Source organism: Penicillium diatomitis (assembly GCF_028827545.1).
Source record: "Penicillium diatomitis strain IBT 30728 chromosome Unknown utg000006l_segment0_segment0, whole genome shotgun sequence".
In the NCBI taxonomy this organism is placed as follows: Eukaryota; Fungi; Ascomycota; class Eurotiomycetes; order Eurotiales; family Aspergillaceae; genus Penicillium; species Penicillium diatomitis.
This window is the reverse complement of record NW_026623178.1, coordinates 829577-843639: the sequence shown is the minus strand read 5'-3', so window position 1 is coordinate 843639 and position 14063 is coordinate 829577. Positions and strand designations below refer to the sequence as shown.

General features: G+C 49.7%; 5 protein-coding genes across 5 annotated transcripts; 1 reads left to right on the top strand and 4 right to left on the bottom strand.

The window, feature by feature from the left end:
- Positions 1-418: 418 nt before the first annotated feature.
- Positions 419-3279, bottom strand: N7539_005933 (uncharacterized protein; the record flags this gene model as incomplete). Its single annotated transcript, XM_056935535.1, has 10 exons — positions 419-925; positions 980-1249; positions 1301-1539; positions 1772-1854; positions 1904-2067; positions 2123-2196; positions 2253-2499; positions 2555-2697; positions 2860-2913; positions 2967-3279. The coding sequence occupies 10 exons, from the start codon at positions 3277-3279 to the stop codon at positions 419-421; spliced, it is 2094 nt and encodes a 697-aa protein (XP_056789407.1).
- Positions 3280-3766: 487 nt separating this feature from the next.
- Positions 3767-5729, bottom strand: acuM (gluconeogenesis transcription factor RDS2; the record flags this gene model as incomplete). The annotated part of the gene is made up of 4 exons (XM_056935534.1): positions 3767-3964; positions 4032-4783; positions 4850-5132; positions 5415-5729. 4 exons carry the CDS (start codon positions 5727-5729, stop codon positions 3767-3769), a joined length of 1548 nt encoding a protein of 515 aa, XP_056789406.1.
- A 1147-nt stretch (positions 5730-6876) lies between these two features.
- N7539_005931 (uncharacterized protein) lies at positions 6877-7968 on the bottom strand (the record flags this gene model as incomplete). The annotated part of the gene is made up of 5 exons (XM_056935533.1): positions 6877-7029; positions 7108-7215; positions 7298-7462; positions 7522-7606; positions 7703-7968. The coding sequence occupies 5 exons, from the start codon at positions 7966-7968 to the stop codon at positions 6877-6879; spliced, it is 777 nt and encodes a 258-aa protein (XP_056789405.1).
- Positions 7969-9063: 1095 nt separating this feature from the next.
- Positions 9064-10412, bottom strand: N7539_005930 (basic helix-loop-helix domain-containing protein; the record flags this gene model as incomplete). Its single annotated transcript, XM_056935532.1, has 2 exons — positions 9064-10283; positions 10346-10412. The coding sequence occupies 2 exons, from the start codon at positions 10410-10412 to the stop codon at positions 9064-9066; spliced, it is 1287 nt and encodes a 428-aa protein (XP_056789404.1).
- Positions 10413-12110: 1698 nt separating this feature from the next.
- Positions 12111-13954, top strand: N7539_005929 (uncharacterized protein; the record flags this gene model as incomplete). The annotated part of the gene is made up of 4 exons (XM_056935531.1): positions 12111-12175; positions 12280-12391; positions 12531-13703; positions 13757-13954. The coding sequence occupies 4 exons, from the start codon at positions 12111-12113 to the stop codon at positions 13952-13954; spliced, it is 1548 nt and encodes a 515-aa protein (XP_056789403.1).
- Positions 13955-14063: the final 109 nt, after the last annotated feature.

Sequence of the window (14063 nt, the reverse complement as noted above, 5' to 3'; positions counted from 1 at the left end):
TTTATTATCGTCCTGACTTTAGAATCCAAGCGGTAAACTCATTTCTTCCTGGTATCTGCTCTCGTCAGATCTTTTATGATCATGAAATCTATAGACAGTCTAGAATTAGATTGGCGCACAACAGGTTAACGTCCGAGGAAGTCAAGAGGGTGGTTGTATCTAACTTTTCAAAAAACGTTCCATTGCTTCCTGCTGCGTCTCTTTCCCTTGCTAATGAATTCAACATGATCAAATGGAAATCGTCGAAGAATGTCAAAAATGATACTGAAATGGATTCTTTATCTCATTGCGTGTGGTAAACTGTTATTGTAAACCGATTCTCGCTGGTGGTCACCCCGGGTGATAGTAATATATTGAGCCGTCATGGCTTTGATGAAGAGTGTCATATAAGTGTCTCGATGGAATCTGTTGCCGAGAGCTAGGTCTGTAACAAAATCTTCAGTCGCTCTTCAAACAAGCACTTCAGATGATCGCCCTGTGGGGTGCCCATGCGCTTTGCCAATTGCCCGGCCTTTTCAGCCCAACGCATACAGGCTTCGTCATCCTCCGCTGAGTAGAAATCCATTGCCTGGTTGAAGGTGCAGGTTGCAAGGTATTCAAGCTGCTTGACTAGATGCGATTTTGGTCTGATCGCTCGGTGGGAGGGAGCTTCTGGGGATTCAAAGGAATGCATTCTTGGCTGTTGCTGTAGGCTATCAGCTTCAGAAGCATTGGTGACCGATACAGTGAGCATCTCATCAATCGCGAATTCGGCCATTTTGTGAAAGTCTGAGGAAGATCGCGCATCCACTTCATCACGCTGTGCGGGAGTTTCTGATTTGGCAGCAGCTAGTGCATGTTGAAATAAAGGTCTCAACCACTTAGGAAGTCCCTCGGCGTAGTCGTAGGTTGTCATCAAGCACTTCCTTCCCAATGTGAGAAGTTGCTGGGTTTCGTAATTATTAGCGTCCTTGGCCAGCCAGCAGTCAGTATGACTTACATGAAGAGTACTCGCCAGTACTGTGTCAGGCATGTCGGATCGAAGAACACAATTTGCGAGTTGTGTGAAAAGCGCCACATCGAGGTAGCGTTCATTCTCGTTCAGCATCGCAGGTAGATTGTTCCATTCCTTCAAGGCAACCGAGGCTTGGAATTCATTTATGCAGAGCTTGCTTGAAGCATCATCATCAATCAAGTACCAGGTACAGTCCCTTCGCGATAACTGACGAATTGACTGAATAGCTTTGAGAACCTTTTTGTGATGCTCATGCTAGAGAGGGTCAACGCTCTGTGAGGAGCCAAATACAGAATGGAATCTTACCTGAAGTTCAACGGCCCCGAGCGACTCAATAATCTGAGTACGTATACTGACCTCAAGAAACAGAAGTTGATAGGCCACGTAGTCGATCTGTGATTTGACTGGTTCCCAAAGCTGAATCTCATTGTCTTCCAAATTGGCGCCTTCGTGACTTTCCGCTCTCATGGACTCAAATCGTTGTCGGGCGAGCTTTTGAACCTTGAACAATCGATTTAGTGAGATATCAGCCATCATAGTCAGAGCTATGTTGTCATGGAACGAACCTCTTGTGATAGTTCAAGGATTTTTGCGGACTCGTTCTGATGAGCCAGGCGCGATGTAAATAGAACCAGATTGTAAGAATCCAGGCAGGCTCCTTCCAATGATAATATCGATTGTCGCACGTCCGATCTTTCTAGCCCTTGTCTTGCACAATGTAGGACTAGTCATTTTTTAGTCCGTCTGAGCTGTTTGAAAAATTGTTGGACATAGTACCTGCGCCGGCCAAGTTGAGGACGTTCTCTCCGGCCATGGGCTTTTGATCCTCCATTTCCGTTGCGAGCCACGTCAGCGGAATTCTGTGTGTATTAGTGCTGATCATCCCTTCGACATGGACTATAATCTTACAGGTAGTCAGCCTTGCGGGAGTAGCTTTCTGAAGAGCCTAGTAAAAGCCCGCTGACTCGCGCATACTCGGCGATATCCGCTAAACTTATTGATTGGACCTTTACTACCCTGCGACGAATAAATTCCAGTTCCAACAGCTGCACTGCAGATGAGAATTCGAATTTCTTGGGGACTGGTCAGTAATAGAGTACATTCAGCAAATTACTGAATGAGACTTACTGCTTTCAGTACGGCAATTTGGCATCTGAGCTTGTGGCATGTGTCTTGACTTAGGTTGCGCAAGTAGGCCCACGCTAAAACTTGTCAGCGAGCGCGCGATATTTCCAGCTAGCACACATCGTGAACCAACCAAGCGTGTGGCGAATATGCAATTCGAGACCTGAAGAAGTCAAATCCTCGGCATCCAGCTGTTTTGACAGGTGCCAGAGTGCAAGTTCAAGCCATTTGATTGCGGTCTCAACATTCCCAGCTTCAAGCGAAATTCGTCCAATGGAGAGGTGATCAGCTAGCATATTGCTTCGATCCCTTCCAATGTCCTCTGGTGAGATCTTGGTGATGAAGTGATCAGCAATGTCAATCTGGCCTTGTTTCCAAGCCTAGGTTAGGCAAATCGTTAGTCAACGTCATTATACCCGAAAGAAGACATTTTACCAAATGCGCTCGAAGCATGTGATAGTCTGCTGTGATTGAATCCCTTTGACTTTTGTGAAGAGTCGGACCAAGTTGTTCGATAGTGTCCAGTCGCTTAGCCAAAGATCTCGAAGCTCGAAGTGCGCCTTTGAACTGTCCGCGGTCTTCACCAAAGACTTAGTCATAGTTATCTCCTGCACTTCCAACAAGACAGCTCACCTATGCAGACCCATGCAGCTTCGATAGCTAGCTTACAAGCCCTGAGAAAGCCTTTCATTCCAGCTCAGTGCTGGCCTTGGTTCCGTGACGGGTCGGACCTTACTCACCACAACGAGTGAACGACGAAGAAATATCGAGCAATGTAGCCGCAGCAGCAAGCACTGGCGATCACCTTCAGCGACCATTAAATATCCTCGTCTTATGTCTGGCTTACCCCTGCAAGCGATTTTCATTGTGTCATCGTCGTCCGAGTGGGCTCCCTGGACTCGTGCCCGACAATCGTTCCACAGCGCTACGCCAACAGAATTCAGTCTTGATCTGTTAGACTTAGGTAACCTCAGTGAATTGGGTAATTTATCCAAAGCATATTCAAGCTTTCCAAGGCTGTCCTTGATTGAGGCTGAGAAGGCTTCTGTCGGCGTTTCGTCACGCCATTGTTGCAGTAGACTGACTGAAGCTTCTGCCCGCCCGAGTAAAGTAGCTCCAGTAGAGACAGTCGTCGGAGGAAGCTTATAAGGTTTCGTCATTGATGTCAGGGTCCAAATGGGGGTGCAAGATTAAATTGAAAATGGCACGCGGGGTATCGAGGTGGTGCTGGTAGGTAATTTCCACGAGGAAGGTTGGTTCTACCAGGTAGCTACTATGAGCCGTCACATGGTCATGAAGTCACGTTCCATAAGTCCGCGGAAGACCGTGAGTCTTGGTATTGGCACCTTGCTAATTCAACTAATTCCTAGAGACATTGGGTATCATCAGTCAAAGCTATGCTATCTTTTTTTTGAAGCCCAAGACTACATTTGGGTCAATGACCCCGGTGTCATGGGGTCATTGAGCGTTCTTTTCTTCGTTTGCTGTGAGATATCGTCAATCATGGCGCATTTTGAAGCGCAATACTTGCATAATCGTCACTTGTGCGCTCGTTGTATGGGTAGGAAGTTCCCGACAATCAGAGATGGTCTGGCGAGTGTATGGATTAGTCCTCTGCTGCATCGTAGCTCATCTGTAGTTTGGTTCTTACATATTGTGATTGTCTCTTCGAATGGTGAATGAGAAACAGCATGGTATGCCTTCGCCCGTTGGGTTGCCGGGACTCTTAAGAGTGCAGCTTGTAAGCATTGCTTTTTGGGTGTTGTCAAAAGCGATAGCGCCAAACTTTTCCCAATAGCTGACTAGCTGGTCTTCTACAAAGAACTCATGAATGGCCAATTTTCCCTGACACACCATGTCTATTAGCCACAAGTCGAGACCTGATACATTAGAAGACGAGATAAAAACTTACATCTCGCAAACTCTCTATAGGTACGTCAATCAGCTGTGCCATCTCGTTGTTGCCACGGAAAATCTCGCCAGTTCGCCGCCAGCAACAAGCTGGAATGGCCATACTGGCGAAAACGCGGTCATACTCCATCAGGCTTCTCTCAAACCACATTTCCACGAGAATGAGCTCAACGTCAGTCAAACTCTGCATTCGCTCGCGGAATTTAGGACGGAATTTGTCAAGCTGGCGTAAAATCTTCTGTCGAGACGCTTGATGCATGTTCTTTTCCATGTACTGATTCAGTTTGGCATAACCTTTCACGTAATTGAACGGCTTCAACAGTCCCGCATCGTACTTCGCTTTGAGGAGCTTGTTCATTCGCTCTTCGGGTGGGTCAGAGCCAGACGGGTCTGCAGCGGTCATATAATACGTCTCACGAGCTTTGTCATTCCCCACTGTCGTTGTCGAGCGTAGAATGGATTCTCCTTGTACATCTTGGCTCTGGGTCGCTTGTGGAGGTTGTGTTGGCGCAGACAGGCTATTGAGAACTCCGGTCTGATTTGCTGACCCCATAAGGGTTGGATCTGCGTACAGACCTTGCATGGTCTGATCTTGGAACAGCGTCCCATCGTCCAGGAGACTGTTACTGAGAAAGTCGCCTAGTAAGTTGTATTCATTCGTCACCTCTGGCGCGTTGAACATATATGACGGATGAAGTGGATGCATATCCTGAAACTGATTTTGCCCACCCAGCCACTCATTATAGGCCATCACTAGTTCTTCGAGTCAGTCCTAGCACCAGCGCTACATTACTTCGGTCCGCTCGGCTCTGCACTTACACTGCTGTTGGGTCTCCAAGCTTTGGCTAGACGAGATGATGTTTGGCGGTTGGACCGACGAGGGCGCAATGCCGATTGTACCATCCGAAAGGCTTTGAGGTTTTGCAGGATCCGAGAGGTCGACGCTTGCACGCATACTTTGTACGCTGGTCAGCTCATTGTTCGACGATCCTTCCTCATCCGCGGCTGAGTGATCCGTATCTCGTCGTTTTGTGGGCTCTCGCAGTTCGTCATGGCAAAGGTGGCCAATATTGCGTTTGATACAGCGAGTGCAAGGACGTTCCTGCAGAGACCGAGGTTTGTCAGCACGAGTTTCTCCTCCAGCAGATGGACAGACCATCGCAAAATCCAGCAAATATCGGAGTTGATACGGATGTCGTACCGAGTCGCAGGTCATGTGCTGTCAACAGAACATGAAATATATACTAGTCAGCAAGATCATTCTCCGAAGGCCGCTTGCGCCACTGAAACTCAGCCAGCCAGATACTGCAATCACCGGTCCATCGCACATTGTCGCAAACCGTACGCCAATTCCGTGCAGGCATGTAGTGAACAAGAGACTCACCGAGCGGCGACAATAGACACATGCTGAAAAAATCGAGACACGTAAGCTTTCAGTCTTAGCCGGGCGAGACTGTAATCGCAGAATCCGTGTCATGTGGATGGGACAAGCAACGGACTCACCGTGATTCACCTTGCGACGCTTCTTGGGACTGGCATGATTTCCAGCGCCAGTCGACTCAGACTTGTTTGCCGGTGCTACGGGTGATTCTTTTGGGCGCGCATCTTTCCTTGCATCCCCCGTCGTGGCTTTGGACCTGGCGGATGCGGCGTTATTCTCGGACATTGCGCCCGATGTCGGCGTTCGTTTTTCCGTCATGGGATGGAGTAGTGTCAATCAATATCGTTTCTCCTTTGTCGCTTTACACATGATCGCAGTGATGAACAAAACAGGCTAGCAAGCGGATTGTTGATCTCCAGGTTTTGAGAAGTGGGGTGGTTCTTGCATTAGAACATCACGAGGTTCTTGGAGACGAAAGCGGAGCCCGGGGCGTGTCAGTCGTCAAAATCTATGGGTCCTCCGATCTTCTCCGCACTAGACAACCTTGCAGGCCCAAGGCCCAAGGCACATGCTAGATAGCCGATTACGGCGGCCGATTTGCTACATAGTACATACCACTCTACGAAACATGTAGATTACCAACGACTCACCTTATGGACTCTAGGCAAGCTCTATCTTCAGTCCTTGGGGAGGCATGTCAATTGATTATGGACTGTATGACAGATACGCTCACCATACGCACACTATGGCCAACGACCGCTAGCCGAGGACTTGTATATCCAACTCCTTCCAGCAAAAAAAAACGGCCCCAGGTCTAACTGTTCTTTTCTTGCCCTTCCATTCGTACTTTTGGAGTAAGATTGTCATGATGCCAAGAAATATGAGCCTCGTTGCTTGGCCAGCAGACTAGGATGTCTCTATTTCGACCGTAGTGCTATCTGAAAGCCCATCTAAGAACTACCTAGACAGGACCTCTTCTAAGATTCACATTCTCAGAGAAGAATTCAGGCATGAGATGTTCCTATACCATCTTTCAAGTCGATATCAAGAGCACTTGCAGTGAGGTGCAGGGCGTTGATGATAGGTGCACGTTGAGAGCAAGCCGAGACGAAGACAACCCGATGGCCATAGGGGCATTCAATGACCGAACCTAACCTGCCACTGAAAACTTCTTTGTCGGTAGATCTGAATAGTTTAGTGTATGCACTTAGCCCTCGTTGGCGATCATGCCTCGTCACCCCCGAGCAAGAAGCCTGCTTGGAGCAAGGATGATCTTCGACAGGCGCTAGCTTTGGTCGGCAACCGAGGTCACTTGAAAGCGGCGAGGTCCATCCTATAATTGCTCATCCATAAAATTCATGGTTCGTTGTTTGAAGCCGACGGGCTTGAATTGAGTGCCGATTGGCTATGGAAGAGTTCGCAGCGCAATATGTTGTTTGCAGTTGCTCACATACTGCGGCCTCTCTCAGTCACTTGAAGTAAACAGAAGGTCCAATGCGGCTTGAGATCGCATGATTGCATCACTGAGCCCATCCAAAGGTGCTGTATTCGTCTGCATTGACTGCAGATGGCCTTGGAGCTGGAGCATCAGCTTGTGTACGTCGGGATCTCCATCAAGCTTCAAGAGTTTCAGGTTAGCATGTGATGGGAATTTGAGATGGCGACGGGCTCGAATAATAGCCCGGGGTCGTCCTACCTCATCCAGAGTGACTGAATTTTGAGTATGATTGAGCACTGCAAACTGCGCACACTCTTCGAATGAAGGCCTTTGCAAGTTATCAAGTTGGCGCAATATAGGGTGTTCCTGTCATGAGCAGTGTGAGCAGGCGAGACATGAATTGCAAGTGGAAGGTTATTGCAAAGGCAATGTACGTTGAGCAGATTACCTTTTTCAAGGAGCGCTTTCGCTCCGCTTCTGCGCCTTTCGCGTTCCTTTCCATTTCCTGCAAAGATTGCTTCTCCTGTTCAAGAAGCGATTCTTCTTTTGCAATTTCTGCACGAAGGAGGTCGGCACTGTCCTTCATCGTGGCAAGACTTGCCTCAAGTGATCGCTACAATTCGTCAGCGCAGTTACATCAGAGGCTCCCGTTGACATTTTGGGGCAACATACATGTTCGTCAATTGCAGATTCGTAGTCAAAATTCGAGTCCTTCGTTATTGGAGGAAATGGCATTCGAGGCAGACGTTTTGAAAGACTGGTATGAGTGCCTTGGGTCAGCGTACGTTTCCTTGAATGACCGCAACTGATTTGACTCCTGCCTGCAAACCGAGATCCAGTAAAGAGGACGTACTTGTTAACTACCGCTCGAACTGCGCTCTGGGCTTCGATACGCTTGCGTTCATTCTGCTGACGAACAATCACAGGACGTTCAAGGGCCAAAAACAAGTCCCGGACTTTCTCCTGAACAGGCTCGGGGAGTGTGGTCCATTTGGATTTAATTGTGTTCTCGTTAATACGGCGCACGCTCGACTTCAAATAGGCGAAGCGCTTTTGCTCGTTCTCGGTATTACCATCATCCACGTTCTCGACACTCGAATGTTTTCTTTTGGAGGGCATGATGCTTGAATGGCGACAAAGATACTACGGCCACAGCAGTGATGGCGATGTACGTATGTCAAGGCAAGGCGAGTCTGGCCCGACGCGTCGACCACAAACAGAGCGGTGGGGCGTTCATGCTCGGCAGGTGGCGCTGCCCATTCACACCCGCACGAGCAACGGCACGCAGGTATACCAACCACATTGGAATGAGGGCACCGATTGCGATCATAGCAAGGAAATGGTAAGGCTGTAGGTTTGTTAGGTAATCTCTTTACATACACTCTTCCGATGGATTTCTGTGGACAGTACCCCACTACCTATCAAGTGAAATGGAAGAGAACCGAGTAGACCTCTCAATTCGCCTTTGTTTACGACACATTTAAACAACGGACCAGGGTAACCTGGAGGTAAGGTTCTCTATGCATATTCTCTGACGCATAAGTTTCATATATAGATATTCCATTGCTTCCAGATTTGGGTCTCCACATTAAAATTGAATATAACAGGCTACTATGAACCATAAGGCAGCATCGAATAGGAAAACCATCAGGCACTATGGAGACGCTGTGAACCTTAGTTATATAGGTAAGGTAAATTTGGGCGAGAAACCACCCGGCCACAAGCCCCTGTTTGAAAAAAGATAGGGCTATCGCTTGGGCAGCGAGCTCTTGTGTGGAAAACCTCGAACGTTGTGAATGGAACTCAAGAGACAATATGTTGGCTGCCGAGGCCAGGGTAGCAAGCGCCAATTTCAATAAGGAGGTTCGACCAAGACAGCCAGGTAAATAATAGAATTTATATGCATGACAAAGCTGTTTGAATCGACAGGCATTGATTTGGTTGAATTCCACCCAGCTAAAGACAACAAATAAGAGAAATCTATGTCATGCTCTGCGCTTCCGCCAGAACAAGACTAGAGCAGAAGAAAAAACAGAATGGTATCATAAATGAGACGATGAGGGCAGTGGCTCATCAAGGCCACCTGACTCCTGGGCATTAGCTGCTTGACACAGGTTCGGATGGAAAAAACAAGACCGAGAACGAAAATGATCTGGGGGACGGGTATGCGAATCTGGAAGAAAGAATTCGTGGTCACATCACAGGGGCATAGCCTCATCGAGGCATTACGAGACCATTGATACTTTTCATGTCGGTGAGCTGGCTTCGCAGGAGCTCATTGCCACGGAGAAGGTCCTCCAACCAGTCTGCAGCTTGGGTGAGCATGGCGCTTTTGCTAAAGCCACCACCCCGTAGACTTGGAACCAGAGAGCAGAGGTCGTCAAAGCCTTGACGAATGAGATTGCGTCTTTTCTGCTCCGACAGAATATGGTTGGTTCGTTTCTGCTCCTCGGACAGATTCTCACGGGTAGCTTTAGCTCCTTGAATGACTCGCGCCTTTCGAGACCCGTCGGTCGATGCACGTCGACCCTTGGCAATGCTGGACGACCGGGATTTGTTGGGTTGTGAGCCGGGTTCTTCATCTTCGGATGGCGAATCACTCTTTCCTTTGATAGTACGCTGTCGTTTCCGAGGGTGCGAGTCGTTCTCGTCGCCCGTCGAATGATGAGCTGCGCTTGTATTGTTCGATTGAGTGGTACGCTCGGGACTGGGAGCACGGGTGGTGGCCGCACTGTCCTGAGGCTCGAAACAATCAAGTTGTCCTAGTAACTCTCTCGTACGGGTTTCCATATCAGGTTGATCAGGGGGCGCAACGTAGCCTTGGTCCATGAAGCTACCGTCTGAGCCCCAGTGAAGACCCCTGGCTTTGCGCGAGGGATGTTGGTCGACAGGAATGGGATCGCGCACATCGAAAAGCATCTCAGAGGTGTGAAACCCAGTTGGGACACGTGGCCTCGAGGATGAGGAACTCGAGGCTACTGCATGTACCGGGTTTCGAGAATCCCGTCGACCATGCGCAACGCCCAAATTTAGTGGTTGGCCTGTGAAGGTATGCTGTGCCAGCGCAGGACCTAGATGACCTCCATGCGTTTCGTTGGGAAAGAGCAAGGAAGCCGCGGCGTAAATGTCGGCGTTTGTGTCTCCTCCTCCTCCCACCACGTTGGCCTTCGAGTTCGGAGTCACAAATGAGGACTGAGATAGTGAAGTTGTAGAGCCCTCAAACGTGGGTGGAAGTTCCTGGTTCCAGCCAAAGTCGAGGCCAGGAGGTTTGTCATGATGGCCTCGCAACCAGAAGTCATTTGCCAGGTTGTTTGTGTTCATGGTGCTGAAGAAATTATCCAGCATACTCGATTCATTATCGTCAAGGAGGGGAAGCCCCGGAGGCAAAGCCGGAGGCTGTTCGAACGGTGTATCCATTGGTGAAAGAAATGCGTCTAAAAACGGTAAGCCATGGTGCAAGCAGAGAATCAGTGCCAAGAGATCGATTGGCACTCACAGCCAAAAGGTCCAGTAGGTACTGGAGGAGTTTGTTCAGGTCCAACTTCCGCGGCAGATCTCTCCATGATCGGAGAGATTTGTTCACTGCGTGGAGTTCACAGGCTGAGGGGCACGCCCAGAGTTCGACTCTAATCTTGAATTGCCGCCCTGAGGTTTCCAAGAGCAGCGCAGCACAGCCGAAAATTTCATGCCTGGGTCTAGTGAGTTCGGTGTCCGACTATCGCCCGGCCTAGGACTGAACAGGTGGGCTGACTCGAAGTAGAAATACTGCCGAGCGCAGTCGACAACAAACCGGAGCGGAAGGAGCGTAAGTTGACGATTAGATATTGTTCCCAAGGGCGATCACGTATTAAAGTCGACGCAGTGCTCGAGACGCAAGAAATGGCGTTCAAAAATGGCGAAAAGCAGCCTCGAGGGCGGAGCTGTAATCTATGTTGCGGTTCGCCGTGAGGCTGTCTGCCATCGCATCGTCGGACTGCTGCTCAGGATCACATGTGAATTTTGCTAGATTTGCTGGTCGCGTGACGTAACAGCTTGTATCGTATTTGAATTACAGTACATACATCACATGACATGATGACCCTGTCGACATCCCAGGACAATGGAACACACGCTCAGCCGCTCGCTGGCAAGTTAGCATTTTGCAAGGCACCCAAATCGCTCCGGTAATGTATGTACCCCAGCGTATTTTGGTCCACGACCGCCTGCCGTGTCCATCCTCTTGTCCGGGGAAGGCCGCCCGAAAAACATGAAACTCGGCATCGCGGAGAAGGGGACCAATCCATATGCCAATTCGGGTCTTTGTGGACTGTGAAAGTGTGGAGTAATTTCAGCCACGAAGTGCAGCCTTCGGCCTCAGAGATCAGTGAGTTAAATCTTAATGTTCAGTAGTGCAAGTCGGGCCCAGAAAAATTACATTGCAAACTCTGGAGTCTGGACGTCTAATTTCCCTGCTTAACATGATCTAGCTGCAGCCCGTGCTCTACAATCCTCCGACCCATCTCCCACTCCAGCCTGAAGCTTGAACCGCTTAACCCCTTAGCTGGCCCCACCGTGCCAGCTGGTGGGTTAAGTACATGCTCTACCTACTTCGCCTGGTCAGCGTCTGAAGTCTATGCGGCTGGCGGAACGAAAACCATTCCAAGGTCAGGTTGGCCCCTAGTAAGTTGTTGGAAGCCATTGGCAGCTGTCAAGCTTAGCAAGTTGTCACCCAGCATTTGCATGTACGATTTCCAGAAATCTAGTGTGACGCAACCGCCAACAGCTCACGAAGAAAACAGGCGCGACAGTTCGCTCCCCAGCGCGATTTCGTGCCTTGATCTCGGCGGGCGATTATTGCCGGATCAAGAACCGAGGTTCACTCTGATTAGACCACCCCACAGATCTTCTCTCTGGCATTTACCAGGACAAAGCTCACAGTCGATTCGGAAGAGCTTGTCAGACTTGTCTCAGGTCGAGCTTCGTGCAGAGGTCAGCCGGGGCAAGCTTCGAGAGGATTGACCTTCTCATCCCTGCTCAAGACAGTGGCGCCGCCCTACTACTGCGACTTGAACTGCGAAGGGTGTCAAGGCGACACTTAAGCGCTCGAGTGAGCCCAGCAGAGCCCGTGTCTGTCGGTCGGCAACTAGGAACGATCCATGGGTCGGGCCATTCAAGAACGTAGAGTCTGCTCAATATAGAATTGTGGACGCATTGCACAGTTTGACCGAGTGTGATCATTGCTAGCTGTTGTGGGAGGCAGTACTCAAGACATCTGCGATACGATGGCCGCTCCAGGCTATTTATCGAGTTCTTACAATAGGCGACTTCGCTTTCGCCTCTTAAAGCCGTGAGTATCTTCATCGTGCCGCTGAGACAAGCGTTAGCTCGTGCTGCCCATGAAGCTCTCTTCTCAACTGGGACAGCTCATGCTAATCAACTTTCGCATCAAAGGGTTTTGCGTGCATATGCCTTGAGCTATCTGTCATACGTGACGCCGAAGATTTTTGCTCGCGCAAAACAGCCGAGCCAGCGGGGTTGGACAATCAGGCAGAAGATTGAAGAGGTAAGTCGTCGCTTATTACTGTTTGCCTGCCTAGTCAGTAACTCATGGCATTGTTGCGCAACGAACGCCCGAGAGTCGATGATGGAACTGCGTTCGCGTCGTCAAGACAGTTGAGGAGTCCTCTGCTGATTCGATCTAGATTCTTCGGATTTTGCTCAAGTCGCTGCGGGTTGACAGCTTTCCAACCTTCTGTGCGATCGTGGTGGGGGGCTCAACCGTTTCACCGGTGTTGTTGCAAAGAATATGCGTCTTGGCCTTAGGAGATCAATCGAAGAGTGCTTCTCATATCACACGACGCATGAGGTCTTTCATTCAGTTCTCCACGGCCCTCTTGGCAGCATATCTAGGATTTGGCCTTCTCAACAAAAACCGTACAATCTCGCGAGCAGAAGCTGAAGCCCACTTGACTGCTAAATATGGAACCCTTGACCGAGAGTCAGGGAGCGCCGCAGCTCCTCCGCTGCCAGATCTTGCCGGCCGGACAATGGATTTGACCATCTTCTCTGCCGTTCGAGCTGCGGATGTGCTGGCATGTATGGCGTGGAACCACTGGGCCCGTCGGCGAAAAGCTCAGAATAGGTGGACAAGAGTCGAGGAACTATTTCCAGGCCTGGCTGACGCTGGTGTTTTTGCCATGAGCGCTGCAGTGGTCATGTGGGCTTGGTTTTATCTTCCAAAAAGACTTCCCCGAACTTACGAAAAATGGATTGGAGAGGTTGCCAAGGTGGACATGCGCCTGATCGAGGCACTTCGGCGAGCACGTCGTGGGATCTTCATCTATGGAAGAGATACCGGGCAGGCTCCGCTTCTAATGTCCATGTGTAGAGACTTTGGCTGGCCGGAACAATGGGGAGACCCGGCGAAAACTGCACCGATTCCCTGCGAGATGGTGCATATGGGCTGTGGACCCAACTGTGAGATACACGCTCTGACACGCTTCTTTAAAACCTTCAAAGTCGCCTGTACGACGTATGTTCCGCTGCAGATTGTTTTCCGTCTGCAGAAGATCAAGGATCCAGCTGTGCTGCGCCGTGCGGTTCTTGAGGGCGCTCGGTCATCGGCATTTCTCGCCGCTTTCGTGGGTATCTTCTATTATGCTGTGTGTCTGGCCCGAACGCGTCTTGGACCGAAAATGTTCGATGAAAAAACAGTGACGCCGCAGATGTGGGATTCTGGTCTTTGCGTGGGTGCTGGATGTCTGCTATGTGGATGGAGTGTCTTGGTCGAACAACCGCGAAAGAGACAAGAACTGGCTCTGTTTGTGGCACCAAGGGCTGCTGCGACGGTGCTGCCACGTCTGTACGACAAAAAGGTTCGTCTACAAGTCAGCACATGAACTTGAACATATCCCGGCCATTCCATTAGTTTTCGGAAGGGAACCGGATGTTCATTCACCGAAGCTCCCAAATGCTGACAATCTTCTTTTCCTTACTGCCACAGTTCCAGTACCGCGAGCGAATCGCATTTGCCATCAGTGCTGCTATTCTCATTACCACTCTACGTGATAGACCTAGATTGGTGCGAGGCGTCTTTGGGAAGATCGCTGCCCGAGTTTTGAATTAGGACGATGTCCGGATTTGAGACCATGATACCCGATGCTTCTATACCTGGCGAGGACTGGGTTTCTCTGATATCATAGAATCACCTCGATTTATGAGCGACTCGGTAGGTT